This window comes from Telmatherina bonti (genome assembly GCF_933228915.1).
Source record: "Telmatherina bonti genome assembly, chromosome: 12".
Taxonomy (NCBI): Eukaryota; Metazoa; Chordata; class Actinopteri; order Atheriniformes; family Telmatherinidae; genus Telmatherina; species Telmatherina bonti.
This window is the reverse complement of record NC_136610.1, coordinates 23,405,269-23,420,816: the sequence shown is the minus strand read 5'-3', so window position 1 is coordinate 23,420,816 and position 15,548 is coordinate 23,405,269. Positions and strand designations below refer to the sequence as shown.

At 38.5% G+C, this 15,548-nt stretch overlaps 1 protein-coding gene across 1 annotated transcript in view; it reads left to right on the top strand.

The window, feature by feature from the left end:
- ccdc88b (coiled-coil domain containing 88B) overlaps window positions 1-15,548 on the top strand; it is a gene marked incomplete at its 3' end in the record, with an annotated part of 47,444 nt that continues 31,896 nt past the window's right edge. The window contains exons 1-9 of the mRNA XM_079250097.1: window positions 1-63; window positions 1,139-1,287; window positions 3,618-3,726; window positions 9,150-9,219; window positions 9,399-9,457; window positions 11,615-11,698; window positions 12,502-12,642; window positions 13,711-13,856; window positions 14,189-14,270. Coding sequence (XP_079106223.1) covers window positions 4-63; window positions 1,139-1,287; window positions 3,618-3,726; window positions 9,150-9,219; window positions 9,399-9,457; window positions 11,615-11,698; window positions 12,502-12,642; window positions 13,711-13,856; window positions 14,189-14,270 — 900 coding nt within the window. The 5' untranslated portion in view covers window positions 1-3. The remainder of the gene's footprint in view (window positions 64-1,138; window positions 1,288-3,617; window positions 3,727-9,149; window positions 9,220-9,398; window positions 9,458-11,614; window positions 11,699-12,501; window positions 12,643-13,710; window positions 13,857-14,188; window positions 14,271-15,548) is intronic.

The window sequence follows — 15,548 nt, the reverse complement described above, 5'->3', positions numbered from 1 at the left end:
ACAATGGACTCCAACATTAAGGAGATAATAGAGGAATTCATGGGAAGTGCGCTGGCACAGTGGGTATGTCATTTATCATTTGTCACGTTGAGTTTGAAAGTCATTTCTAGAAGCAAAATGACGGGTGTAAAACATGTAAAAGTGATGTAAAAAACTAGGTAGACTCCGCCCTTGGTTAGTGTACATAAACAGCACATTGGCCTGTTGTTTATATTGAGTAATACTTATATATTTTAGTGCGTAAAATATAAAATATTTAATGAATATAAAAGTAAGAGTCGAATAAATGATTTAAAAAGGCCCTGATCTGCCTTCTTGCTACTGTGCAGAGAGAGGCAAACACTACTTCTCCTTTTGGCAGCTTCCCTTGCCTCTTCATGACCAGCTTAGCCTTCACACTTCCGTGTCCTTGGGCTGATTTGAATAGGAAAATAACACAAACTTATCTTCAGTGCGTTGGAGAAAATATAGTCTTCCTGAAATCACTTGAGGATTTGTTGGATCTGTAAGTGAATTTCCGGCTGGCATTTCCACATGTGAAGCTTCAGAGGATTTCAACCCCTCTGGTCGTTGAGCAGCATTTAAGATAACCTATATTGTGATCCTGAGCTGAACCTTGTGCAAATGTTCTCATTGGTTGTTGTCCTCTTCCAATAAACATTTCTGTGAGAAGCCAGGATGCCCAAAGCTGGAAGTTGCTTATTATTTGCTTAAAGGCACTGAGATGAGAGTTTCTGCCCTGGTTCTTGTGTGTTATATCCATCTCTAACTCCCTGTCACACCAGGGCTGGAGCTGCTCAGTCTTACCTGAGTCTGCGTGTTAGAAACATTGCAGTTTTTAGAAAGGTGCAGGTGGGGGGAAAACCTCATTATATTGCAGTTTGCTTTGGCACAGCTTGTCTTAGCTGAGAGAGACCTTGGCTCCAGCTCTGCTTGGCTGCCTGTCACTGTGAAGTGCTTCCCAGTGTGAGAGCACAGATCCCACCTGTTCGGACAGGTGCACCAACTCAAGTGGCTTCCTGTGTAAAACTGTTTACCCCATACCATCTCATTCGTTGTCCTGCTCTTTCTGTTTCTATTTTCTGTACCCATGTCTCCCTTTCCTTGCTTTTGATCAATCTCCCCTGGTCTCTTGCAGGCTCAGCTGTTTGAGAATATGGTGGAGAGTGAGGATGGAGTCCAGCTCTACAGCCAGTACATGGAAGTGAACTCAGTGTCCCAGGGTGCCCGAGACCGTTACATGAGACTAACCAATGGGATTTTCCTCAATCAGGTCATGAGGATCATGTAAGATTAATAAAGATTTTCTTGCTTCATTGCCTTGCAGCTATGGACAGGCTGCAGTAACAAGTGAGCACAATGAGAAGAAATAAAAGCGAGTTTGATCAACTTTTTTCACTTATTAAAAATACTAAAAAATATTTTTAAAAGCAAGCAATTCAATCCAGCACTTCAATGCAAAAATTAACCATAGATTTTAATTATTATTGTCGTAATACGTTAATAACACCACAACATATTTTTAGTTCAACTCTAAGGTACTTTTTTGAATGAAAACCTTTAAAAGGCATTAAGACAGAACACCCTGGTAAATAGATTAGGTGTTAATAAAACTGTACTATCCATGGCAGTGATTGCTGCCAACCAGGCCACGTTATACCCATGAACACATTTTACATTTGACAGCAAGCGCAGAGAAAACACCTATTTATTTGAATGAAAATTTCTGATTGGTCCCCATTTAGACTTTAGAGTTTGGTAAAGTGATAAAAACCAAGATCGTTCTGGAAATTTAGGAGGTTTTACAAACATGAATTTGTTATTTGTAATAAGACATGTAAAAACTAGCTTGCATTTAGATTGGGGAAGGATTATTGCAGTCCTCTTTGTAACAGATAGCTAAGATAAAAGAGGGCAACAATGAATGGTGTCTAAAGGGAGGGAAGGTTATTGTCTTTAAAATGCAGCCCTGTTGTTGGGAATGTCAACACCAGGCTTCACACACTTGATCTTGGATTTCAGTGACACCATTTTAGCTGAGTTAATATACCATCAGTGATGTTATTGTTTGTATTTCAGTTTTTATGGAGACAAAACAACAAAACATACTGGTGGAAATAAAGCTTAAAATAAACTGAAATGACACTTGAAACCCCTTAGAATTATAGTGCTTTAAATTATTGTTGCCTTCCTTGTTAGTTGATGATACAGATGCAGAATATTCAACACAGATGTCAAGGATTAGTGTAAAATAGTCTGAACCTTGAGAACAACAAAGAAGTACTTACTATGCAAAGCTATAGAGGTGTCATTTGTTTTTGTCTTTTTTTTTTTGGTTTCACAAACAGAGGAAGCTCACTCTTCTTCTGTGTGTGTTGTAATTCAAGTTGTCCTGTTCTCTGTTTTGGCATGGGTTTGTTTTATACATGTGATCCCAGTCATGCAGTCAGCAAACTCATGGACTGTCCTCGAGTGAATAATAGTTCACTTTAAGCTGAAGTGACTCCTATATAACAGCGACAATAACAGGGTCAAGCATACTCTGCTTCTCCTGACACACTGAGGTCCACAGCTTGCTCCAAAGGCTCAAATTAGGTGTTGCATTGCTTTTGGACTTCTACTCTAGTGTTGCACCTGGTAGTTTTGTAAAGGTTGTAAACTGCTTACTGGTGCTTAGGTGTAGTGCCACTGCAGCCATGAAGACACACATAGTCAGTTAACATATTGTCAAAGCAAACTGGAAGTTTTAATATTCAGCCTGCCGATGTAATTTCTTGGAATAGATGGTCATGGCCACAACAAATACGCGGCAGGTGTAATAAGTATCAATATTTTACTGTGACTGGCCAAATGTTAGAAACACTCTGCTGGATCCAGTCCTGTGAAAATGTTCATACCTGTAACATGCATTTAAAAAACAAACAAACCCCAATAATAACGTTTTGTACGGATTAAAGAGTCTGTCACATATAGAAATACCTGTCTTATAAATGATCCCTGCATGTGTATATTTCTTATTAACTAATGTTTACAACCTGAAACACTAAACCAAGATGGTAGACACACTCATTATCACAGGCTGCTGCTCTCTTATTCCCTGTGCCACCGCGCAGCCTCGGAGTTGCAAGCATGGCAGCAGAATCTTAATGTTCTTTCCTCACATAAAATGTGATGTAACATTTATCACGCTCCCTTTCATAACCTCCTATTGTTCTGCAGTTTGTGTGGAAAGATTGCCTTTGTGTATGACACACTAATTTCTAGTAAATCATGAAATACATTCTTTGCACATATGCCATCTTGTTAGTCATTTATAGTGAATTTCTTATCCTCAGGAGAAAGAATTTTCTTTGCTATCAGACGAGACAAGATCTCAGTATTTGCCGAGCAGCTGGTTAATTTGGTCTGGCCTAAGCCATGCTATTTTAGCAAATAATGGCATGTGGACTCTCGCTGCCTGCCTCTCGGACTCATTAAGATTTTATTCACTTTCTGCTTAAATAAACTGTTGCATAAGATTTTTTCATCTGCAGAGACAGGGTGCTGGTGCTGTTTGATCAAGTTGCGGTTGACACCTCACAATGTTTTGGTTTTTTTTTTCTTCTGTGTTTGCCCAGAGATCCAAACCCCAAGGTGGAGCGGCTGTATGACAGCGAGAAAGATGACCACATGCTGCGAGTCCAGAACTTCTCTATTTTAAATCGACACCTCAGAGCCTTCTACCAGGTAGGGGGCTTTCCTCTGGGGGTGAAGGAAGAGATTAAACTGTTAGATTGAATCATCAGGAGGGAAATCAAGATGATTTGCAGTGAGTCAACAGAGCATTCCATGAATGTCAGGAATAAATGAATGACAACAGTACCAATGTATTCTACTTTTCCACTTTACTTTGAGACAGCAATGATTGTTGACTGCCTCAGATGAAACCCTGTGATCACACACGAACAGTTATTTTAATTTCATGACATTTTAATTTGATTAAGGAAAAGTAAACAACCTACCCATCAATAATATCGTTTGGTTATAAGTAATAGGCTGTACAGTATATCAGATCATTTGTGATTGCCAGTTTGTAAGAAAGTAAATTGCATGACTATATGTAACATGAAAAATATCAGTGGAAGTGGCAAACCTCATAGGATTGTCATTCAGCTTTGTTCCCCCTCAGTCCCGCAGGGCTTTATGTATTACAGCTCATCGTTTGGTTTTATAGCCAGCAGCTTCACTGCGCTGCTTCACCTTCAGCACTCTCATCAACCCGTTTCCAGCTGAAGCTGGCAGCTGATTTCATTTGCAAAGCCTTTGATTAACCGAGTGTACAATTCACTACCTTTCCAGCTTCAAAGAAAATGCAGACAAAGTTAGAAAAACTGTGAACACAGTGAAACATTCACTGCTGCTAAATATTTCCTTAGGAGTTAGGTTGTTACCCAAACATTTCTTGATGTGAAAGTCATTTTTGACTGATATTTCTTTTTGACTAATTCTCCAAAGCTACTGAATCTTATGGTTCCCTATTATTACATGCACACAAGCTTTATGGTCAATGTGCTGCAAGATTGCAAGAAGCTAAAGTTTTTGAGTTTTCTGTTAATTTTAATTTTCATGAATTTATACAAAAGACTTGTGGAAGACTAGCTATTAATTAATTATTTTGTCATTGCTTTGCAAAGAACACCTTCTAGATACATAGATATTGATAATAAAACTAAATGAAAGAAGAACAATACTTTATCAGTTCCTTGAGGAAAATTATAGATATAAAAGTATATAAGGAATCAATAATAACAAAATTAGTATAGTTCTGAACCTCTGGTGGAAGGTGTAAGCCATAATTTCTTTTCAGTAACAGTTAAACTATTCACATTCATGGGTGACATGATACGGTATGGACGGTCACTTTGCAGACAAGGTTTCATGGGGCTGTTGTTTGCCTGTTTAATTTGTGATGATGACGATGATAATGATGATGATGATGATGATGATGATGATGATGAGCATTATTATTGTTATTATTACCTTAAATACTTTGTCTTTAGTAGTCTTGACTGAGCTCCTCCAGCTGTCTTGAATAACCGTAATCACCTCAATGGTATATACAGCTAGTGCATAAACATTGCAATCAATTTTTTGACAGACAGAAATAGCAGCGGAAAGGTTTTATAGAAATGCTGAAATATCCTTCTAAAACATAACTTCTGGCCACACCACATGGTGAGAAAGAGGGAGTGACAGAGGAAGGAAGAAGAAGCCATTGCGTAGCTTTAAGGTGCTAAAAACAGAGAACAAGATGAAGCTTAACTATCAGTCACAACATGAATATTTTGCCCGGGGATATTGTATAAAGTTTGCAGTGTATGTGAGGGGGTGACAGAGAATTTGCACGAAAGAGATGAAAACACAGAACATTTCCATCCTCAGCAGACATGCCCCTGCTTATTATCAGGCAAATAGGGTGAGGAAAAAGTGGAGGAGTTGTAAGCTGAGTTTTCTTTGCTGAGGCTGTGGTTAAAGGCTAGAGAATAAAAAAAATCTCTCAAATACTTCTCAGTATCATGCATTTCATAACATGTGTGGTAGGCGCCTGTGGCATTTGAGGAAATGACACAATTCTTTCCCCGGAGGAGGATTCCAAAGCCTCTGTTCTCAGCATAGAAAGCATCAGAGAGCACAAGTCAGGTGGACTGAACATGCACCACTTAACATGTCACAAAGCATAAGAACACGAGTCTACAAGGATTCACTTCCTAATTTTCAGTGAGTCACTAATGTGCCTTGAAAGCTCACAGCCTCAGAAGACACTGGCAGTAACTGGAAATCTCATATCAGTCACACCAGAGTTTCACCAGGTGTACTCAGAATTAGCTCCACTCTTATCCTGGATGTTTAGTTCAACATAGACCACAGTTTTACTTCCCACTCATGCAGTTTTGCTGTGTATATATTAATGAAAGTGTGTGCAACTCAAAGGCACAATGAGCTACAGTTAAGTAACAGAAACAGTGTGTACCACAGGAAAGCTTCATTTTCTCTGCTGTGATCTCAGCTTCTCAGATGCAGCAGCTGAGCTAAATGAAGATGATCAGGTGTGAAGATGTGATCAAATTATATTTACTGTCAAAGCGTAATTTAAAATTAGTCTGAAAGTTATTTGCTGAATTCTTTGGTAGTTTTTTTTTATTCAGTACTATTGGACTTGTTCTGTTCAATTTTATACTGAAACACTGCCTGGTATTCTCCTCTCCTGTTTTTAAAAAATGTCCCATTTTTGGAATCCATGTAAAGCCTATAATGCCACTCATCCACAAAGTTACACTCTAACCTTCTGCAAATGGGATTTTAAATGTTAATGTCACCTGACTTTTGATTTGTTGGCCCTTTAAAGGTCCCTGTCCTCAGTAAACCATGAAACATTTGAAGGTGGTTGAACACTCAATAAATTATTTTTAAAGTAATCTGGTTCATTCAAGAGCAAAAGGAAACAGAAAATATAATAAGAAAAGAAAAAACAAGTGGGTGAAGTGAAAGCAAGTCCTGAGAAAATGATGCACAAAGAAGAATTTTGGAAAAGATAATGTGTCAGATGGCTTTTAGTTTTCTCCACAAATGCTGCCAGCAGCCTGATTGATATATTCCTTCCAAATTCAGGACGGTTGTATAGATTGTTCTTCCTCTTCTTTTCTCAGATTCACAAAAGCACTAAATGTTTTTCATTCCTTCCTTTTCCTGTAAGTAAGGAGAAGGAAATGGTATTTACAGGGATGTTCACCATGGTAACAAGTTCACTTTTACAGCTGTCTGTAGGTTGACGTTTGATTTTACAACTGCTGTCCTAACCACTTCTAAACTAGCCTGGAGATGACATATAATTCTAATGTGCATTGCTCATATTACTGTCTTATGTATTTTGGTGGGTTATATTACCGTATGAGATGATGATGTATAAATTATAGTGCAGGAAAGATTGGAGCAAACATGACCCTGTACTGTATGTGTATCTTGGCTGTACTGCCAGACAGGGAGTGTTCGATGCAGGGCATTAACATGCCAACAACAACAACAACAAGCTATATAATTTTCAGTCTGTGTAATCTTCAGTCTATTTGGCATCAAGAACCATGAGCTGCTCAATGACTATGTCATAGCAGCAGGGGCTATTATCTAGTGTGCCCTGAAGGAGCAGAAATTTAAGGTTGGCTGCACATGCCAGTTGCTGAAAAAAGTCCTTTTTTCTTGGTACACTGCCTTGCCTGCTGGACAGTTTATAAATTACAGTAAGCAACTGAAAGAGAGCTGTAATTGTAACTTGCTACTACACTCTTGTGAGTTTGTGTTGATGGACTGCAGAAGGATATGAACAGAAGTCCAGAGCAGTTGGGAAAGGAGCTAGCCAACATCAATGTGTGGCTTCTTGACAAAAATATTTCTAATTAACATAAAGGCTCTTATGGTGTGTCCTGAGTTTTTAACCAAATAAAGTAATAAGTAATATGAAGCTCACCTGCTACACTTCTGCTGGACTAGACGGGAATGTTGGAGGAGCCCAGCTCTGCAGATCCATATGATAAATACTTGCTTATTGCCAGAGAGGCCAGGTTTTTGGATGGAGAATGTCTGAGACGTCTGCAGTCCTGCTTGATTCAGTGTCATCTAAGAGTGCCAGGAGATTTGTCCAAGAGCTCAAAGCACAATTTACAACTTGCTGAAACAAGCTGACCAGTGTTGGACCTTCTGCTCGTCCTGAAACTCCCCATTTACTCTAAAATATGTTAGAAGGGTTATAGAACTGAATCACATAAGAAGCATCCACAATTCAGGGTTTATTCTGCCTCTGATAAAGGTGAAACGTTTAATGGCTTCAGCAAGGATTGTTTTTTCAAAGCCCTCATTTTACTTTCACTTCATGCATGCTCAGGATGGGGGATTGGATCGAAGTCAAGATTCAATGCAATCTGTTGGTTTCTCTTTGCTAGGCAATTTATCATGAATTGGCTTAAATTGCTGTGTCTGTAAAGTCCCCTGAGATGACACTGTTGTGAAGTGGTGTTATACAAATATGGCTGAATTGAATTGAATTGAATTGAATTGAATTGAATTGAATTAAATTGGATCAGAAATGAACAAACACCAAAAAGCTTTTTCTGAAGCTTCAGATGTGATCATACAGTGATTTCTGAAAAGTTATGGTAATTACCTTGATTTGAGACTGAAATATGCTGTGGCCTGAACAACGGCCACAGTCCTGCAAAGGTTAGGAGTTTCCCTGCTGCAACACAACTGACTCAAATCATTGCGTAAGTAGTAGATTTTCGTGTCCTTTACATTGGAAGACCATAACCACTGTTATCTTTTTCGGTCAGTTTGTGGCAAACTACAGAAATCCTAAACAGCCAACATCATCTGTGTGTCAGGTGTACTGCAGCAGGGAAACTCCTGACACTTGCAGGACTGCAGCCCTAGCAGACTGGTGTTGCTAAACCCTTTATAATATAATATATGTCATGATCTAATAGACACAGGAATCTCAGTAAACATAATTATCTATTTTTGTTATGCAGTATGTTTTTACTTACAAATCCGGAGAGAAAAAAAGGAAAAAAAAAAGAAAGAAAGAAAGAAAGAAATAATGAAAGAAAGAAAAAGAAAGAAAGAAAGAAGGAAAGAAAGCATCAGACTCCACGGTGCTACTTGGAAGCAGGACTGCATGGTTTGTTGCCTGTAGTAGGTTCTGATTGTGGATGACGTCTGTAGTGATCTTTGTGACTCTGTTAATGTGTCTGGATTACTGTCCCATTACCCACATTACCAACATGTTTTGGCCACAGGGGAAACGACCAAAACGCTTCAATGATTTTATTGCAGGTGTCATCCATCTAATCTGTTTTCTTTGTTTCGATTAAATCAAGAGAATGCTGAAATTTAAGATACCGTATTATATTAAATCCAATTTGTGCAAAGCTTCATTCACCTTGAAGACTAAACAAATAAACTCTTATCAGTCACCTCATCTTTTGTATACACAACAAACTGCAGCAGGGTGGTGGAAAGTTTTGCTGTTATTGCTCATCCAGTCTCACTGTGGGTAAATGACAGCAGAGACTAGATCTTTGTACTTAACTCTTTCCATTCATTTTTTTTTTGTACCGCAGGAAGACCTGCAGCAGCTAATATTGATGCCGCTTCCAAATGTTGCCATACTGGGGCAGGACCCCCTAACAGGTACAAGATAACATGATCGTATCAGCGGCAGGCAAGAAAAACTGATTATACTTTATGCACGAGTCCATATCTTGGCTATCTGTGAAGCACATTAAGGTGATAATGATAAGGAGGCTGGCGACAGGGGGTGGAGATGATGACGATAATGATGATGATGACAGTTATTCCTGTGTCCTCAGAGGCAGCTGTGGAAGAGCTTAGGCGACTGCTGCTGCTATTACTGGGGTGTGCAGTGCAGGTGATCACACACACACGCGCACACACAGGGTGATTATACCAAGACCAATAAATAACAATACTGCTTTTATGTAACTTGTGTATAAAATAAAACAAATTTCCCTTATATAAACCTTTTTGTGATGCTTCAGACAAGTCGATTAAATTATTTCTCCTTATATCTTCGCAATGAAAAACAGTATGATGAAAAATCCTAAATTTTAGAGTTGTTTATTTTAAATGTTTCAGTAATAAAAAAAATTTTCAGGAAAAATGTTGAAAAAACTAAAACAGATGAAAGAAATGAAAGGGCGCATAGTTGTCTTTTTCTCGTAAAAACCTTAAACTTGCGGCGGGGGGACAACCATTCCCAGGCCAACCAAAAGATATAATCCCTCCATTGTGTCCTTCGGTCTCCCCCGGGGTCTCCTCCCGTAGGGACGTGTTCGTGACACCTCATCAGGGAGGCATCCAGGAGGCATCCCGACCAGATGCCCGAGCCACCTCAACTGGCTCCTCTCGATGCGGAGGAGCAGTGGCTCTACTCTGAGCTTCTCTGAATGGCCGAGCTTCTCACCCTATCTCTAAGGGAGAACCTGGCCACCCTGCGGAGGAAACTCATTTCAGCTGCCTGTTTGCCAGATCTTGTTCTTTCGGTCGCGACCCACAGCTCATGACCATAGGTGAGGGTAGGAACGTAGATCGACTGGTAAATCGAGAGCTTTGCTTTTTGGCTCAGTTCCTTCTTCACCTTGACAGACAAGCACAGAGTCTCATCACTGCAGACGCCGCACCGATCCGCCTGTCGATCTGACGCTCCATCCTTCTCTCTCTTGTGAACAAGACTGCAAGATATTTAAACTCCTCCACTTGAGGCAGGACTTCACTCCCAACCAGGAGAGGGCAATCCACCCTATTCCGGCTGAGGACCATGGTCTCAGATTCGGAGGTGCTGATTCTCATCCCAGCCCCTTATAGCTGAATAATCATGTAGATATGGCTTCAGAAGATGAATTACGTGTGGACCCTCAACTAACTACAAGATCCTGAACACCTTGGAAGAGGTTTTCACTAAATACTGTTGCATTTTATTTAGCTTTTTAGCTGCATTCATTTTTCTTTTAGTCCTAGTCTTGTTTGACTGCATAGACGGTTCAAATACGATGATGCTAACTCCCTCCTTACACACTGCTGTTTTTGATTTTCATTTGAAATGAGTGAATAAAAAAAGGCGAATGGAAGTTATATGAATGATGTTTATATATATATATATATATATATATATATATATATATATATATATATATATATATATATATATATATATATATATATATATAGACCCTAAATGGGTTTCCTTCCCATTTAATATTTTTTGTTTCAGCTTTTTAAAAATTTGTTTTCACTGTGCTTTATTAGTGGATGGAAGTAGATTGCACCGGCTGTAATTTACATTTTATATTTATTATTAACTTAGTTTGTTTGTTTTGTTTTGTTAATTGGCCTGTATGTTTATATTTTATCCACCTAGATTTGAAAGAACCAGAGTTTCAGTTCTCTGTTTGTCCTCTACATGCTGCAGAGTTGACAATAAAGCAGACTTTGACTTTGTAAAACAGCTACTGTTGGAAACTGTCGTGAACAGACCAGAAGATTTTGGCATCTTCTGGTTTAAGAGACATCTGATGTTTTTTTTCTTTTCAAATTGCCATTGTGCTGTCATGTACCATTTAGTGAGGATTTAAATCCATCTGACTTTTTTGTTGAAAATTCCTGATAAAGTGCTGCACAAAAAGTTCTGTCATCTCCACAAAGGAACTCTGGATCTTATTCATTATTTTGATGTATTCATTTTTTACTTTAAATAAATTAACTCTACTTTGCAAAACTCTGTTTTGCTTTGTCATAAATGAGAATTTTGAGTAGTTTGATAAAAAGAAGCAAATTGTATCCAATTTTAGATTTGTTAAAAAAAACAACAAACTAAAGAGAAAGAAATTTGTTACTCTGTCAGTTCATAGAGCGGCAGCATATCTTTCTCATATCAAGCTAATTGAATATTTACATCTTCATATAAGATTTAGTATATTAGCCTCTGAACTTTACATTATTGGGTTTGTATATTTTGATCTATTATGAATATAAACACAGACTTAACCCCCTTTTCAACCTCCTGCAGTGTGAGAGGAAGGAAACGTTTATTCAACAGATCCAGTCTCTGCACATTGAGACCCAGGCAGCCATCGCCAGCTGTATTCAGCAGGTATGTGCAGAATTAATTAAATCAGGCCCCTCCCTTACATATAAAAAGCTTTAACTGAAGGATATACTGTCCTCAGGAGACATTTACAAGAATATCTTAGTTTCCAAGACTTTCCTAAATGTCGGCCTGTAGGCAGAGAGTGAAACTATTATTGCTACTATTGGTGCTTCAAGTAAGTATGAAAATGAGCTTCTTATGATTCTGCTGGCAGCCTTGTCAGGACCTCTGGGTACCCCATGTTGATGAATACCCCACCCTTTATGTCCACCTCTCCACCTCCACCTCTGTCACATCATCATCTTTCTTTCATCTCTTCGCTGTCTCTCTCTGCGGTCCTGTCCAATAAGTCATGAATGCCAAATCTCACTCTTTTGAAAATACACCCACCCCATGAATAACTGCCAGCATTACAAAAGCAGCATGTTGCATACCGGTGTGGCTTATTTTCACCAACAATGTGTTGCCCACTGACTTTTTTTATGCCAAGTTCCACAGTGTAATAAATCAAAGAGGTACTCTTCTTGCGAGGATGGATGCACCTCCTGCTTCCTGTTCATATGGTTTCCACCTGAGGACATTTCAGACCTGTCAACATGATCATTAGTTTTGCATGCATTAGTCGGGCATTTTTGGACATATTCCCTAGACGGGAATGTGAAGATATTTTTTGTTTGCATTCCAGACAAGTGCTTGATATTCATAGAGTGATCGCACTGTCTGGATTGTGTGTCCCCAGATCTGCCGTTTGTGTCAGATTAACATTGATTTTATCATAAAAACGGAAGAAATTGTCCTCGCTGCAGGTTACTCAGGATCCTCGTGTGGTACTGCCGCTTCAATGGGAGGAGCTGATGGAGGCCGAAGGTGCAGACTTACAGCTTGTCTTCAGCTCCATGGCCAAACAGATCCAAGCCTTGCTGGCACAGAGAGACTCACAGCTGGAGGTATGCATGCACACCCTTCAAGGAATACTTAGTTGCTTTTTGGCCAAGACCTATGTGAGTACATTCAGGTTTTGGTGCCAACTTCTATTTGCATGTAATTGAGGTGACATGCATATAATCAAAATATCAAAAATAAGTAGCTATAATATTTGTGTATTATTCAAAACAGTCTTAACAAAAACAGAAAAGAAAGAAACATCATGCATGCTTTGAATTGACAGATCACTGGTTTAGTGCCCTTAAATATGGGATTACCAGTTCTTACCCTTTTCATTTCTATAAACAGCTGAAGTGCCCTTGAGCAGGGCACCCAACACTCCCACTGCTCCATGCAGAAAGATCAGCAGCTCCACAAATCTGGAGTATTTTATCCCTCTTGTTAACCTCTTAAGTCTTAATTTATTTTAATTGATATAAAAGCAAAATATACACAATAAAAATCTAAGGGAATAACAAATACTATTAAAAGGCTGGAATAAGAGAAAATATAATTAAATATTAAATGCATGAATAACTGCATAAATCAATATATATATATATATATATATATATATATATATATATATATATATATATATATATATATATATATATATATATATATATATATATATATACCCCAGGTTGATTTTCTACCACATACTACATCTACAGCCAGATGGAGGATAGTATGACTCATACAGGAATGGAAATGACGAAAAATGACAAGAAAATTCACCTTAAATACAGTAATATTATACTCAGCTCTGCAACAGCAAAGCCTTACTATTTAAAGATACAAACGTTAGGATATCCATACATGAGCAGCCATTTTTGTAATAAATATCTATAAGTTATCAACTCCTATTTTTTTTCATGTTGATTGTATGATGATATACTGGTCACATTAATTTGAGGTGTAAATAAAATATCTCTCTCTCGCTGTATGTTTTAAATACCCAAAAAGCTTCCAAGTAATTTCTAAGGAGAGGTCTTATTCTATGCCTGTTTTTCTTCTCCACATCTTCTATTATGCCTTTCTCTTTGTCCCCCTGTCACATCCATGCTCATCTGTTTCCTCCTTCCCAGAGGATAGCTGAGCTGTGTCGGGAGCGGGAAGGCCAAGTTGATCCAATGACAGGCCCCGTGGGTGGCCACAATGAAGAGCCGCCTCAAGGTCTGACGCTCCAGCTGGCAGACAGCAAGGCCAAGGTCCGCCGTCTCAAGCAACAACTGTGAGTGTGTGTGTGTGTGTGTGTGTATGAGCCATAAAAAAAAGAAAAACACCAGGAAAACCTCTTCAGATTTTTTGTGATAAAGGTCGACATGAATTGTAGAAAATATAATCACACTTTGCAATGTACAAATATGAATTGAAATTTTGCAACGAGGCAGGAAAATTTCAGGTATTTGATTAAAAAATCCATTTAACATGTCAAATGTTTAATAGTGTATTTATTTCTGTCAAACATTATCTGCTGTATTGTACTCTCAAACACAAAGACAAAATAAGAAAGATTGTTAAAAACAATGCATTTGCAGTGCTGATGATTGCATGTTGTTTTAGGGAAGATAAAGGCGATCAGATATTGGATTACATGCAGGAGATACAGACCATGGAGGATCAACTGAAGAAGCTTCAAAAAGAGGTAACCATCCTTTTGGAAATCCACAGAATGGCTATATAATGGACAAAATATGCGTAACTCAGCAACTATTATAGCTCATTCACATTACATCTAAAAATGATAAAAGAGTAGTATCAGCACAAAACACTTTATCTGCCAAAAGTTGGGTTCCTTTTAGGTAATGTGTTCAGTAACAATTAGATGACACACACTGGAGCCCGATGAGTAACAGCAGTGCTTTAAAGTCTTTCTCACTTAAATGTGATTTGTTAAGCATGTCATGCTCAAAACACACTACAGGCATAAATACACACATCCAATAAACCACAACTTTAAAATTCCCTTCCCAGTTTTTTTAAGATCTTGACGTCTGAGTCCATCCTGTGATGTTTGAAAGTGGGGCATTGGTAGTGGGTGTTTTCAAAGTGACCTAAGTTGTTTGGATTTATTCTGCTGGATACTGAATTAGGATTTTGGGAGGTTGGAAACATGGTCAAAACCTTGCACTCTTTGTAGCCTTGCTCAGAGGGAGCTATTATTTCAGTATGGCAGCATGTGCGTAGTCTTCCTGGGGAAGCCTGCTTCTGTCAAAGGATGCTGATACCATGTAAGTCTACAGAAAATTTTGGGAGAGTACTACATATGAGAGTAACAGCCACAATAATGCTGAGTCTAGGGAGCCATTAAGAAGATGATCATTGTTATTCACCTGTCAGTGGTTTAAATGTTGAGCAGGTCATGATGCCTCCACACCTGACTCATTCAGTGTCATTTACTTATGAAAGTATCTACAACTGTACTGAATATAAGGATTGGGGGAGTGAAATTGAAGTCACATACAATTAGTCTGTTCAAGATTCTACAAATGTTTTAGAACTTTTGACATCGTTTTGGAAATTGTTGGACGCCTTCCCCCACCTCCACACACTCACACGCACACAAAGACAGTTCCTCAGGTGGCCTTGCATTGAAAACAGGAATGATTTATCTCACTGCATTGGTTTAGGAGCACTTCCAGAAATCATTGTCTGTGGGTGGTTTGTGTCACCATCTCCAAATGCAGGTTAATGATTTATTATGTAAAGAAAAAGACTATTTATGAACCTGCCTCAGAAACATTATCACTTTCTCTTTTTCTTTGAGCCAAAACCCATTTAAAATGGATTGAGGCAAAGTAGAAGACAGTTCTGTAGTCAGACAGCCGTCGTAAAAATCTGTAATTGTGTTTAGAAATGATGAGCAGTGCTTGTTGGAATGGAGATACATTAATGCTGGTAAACACATCTGGAAAGGCTCCAC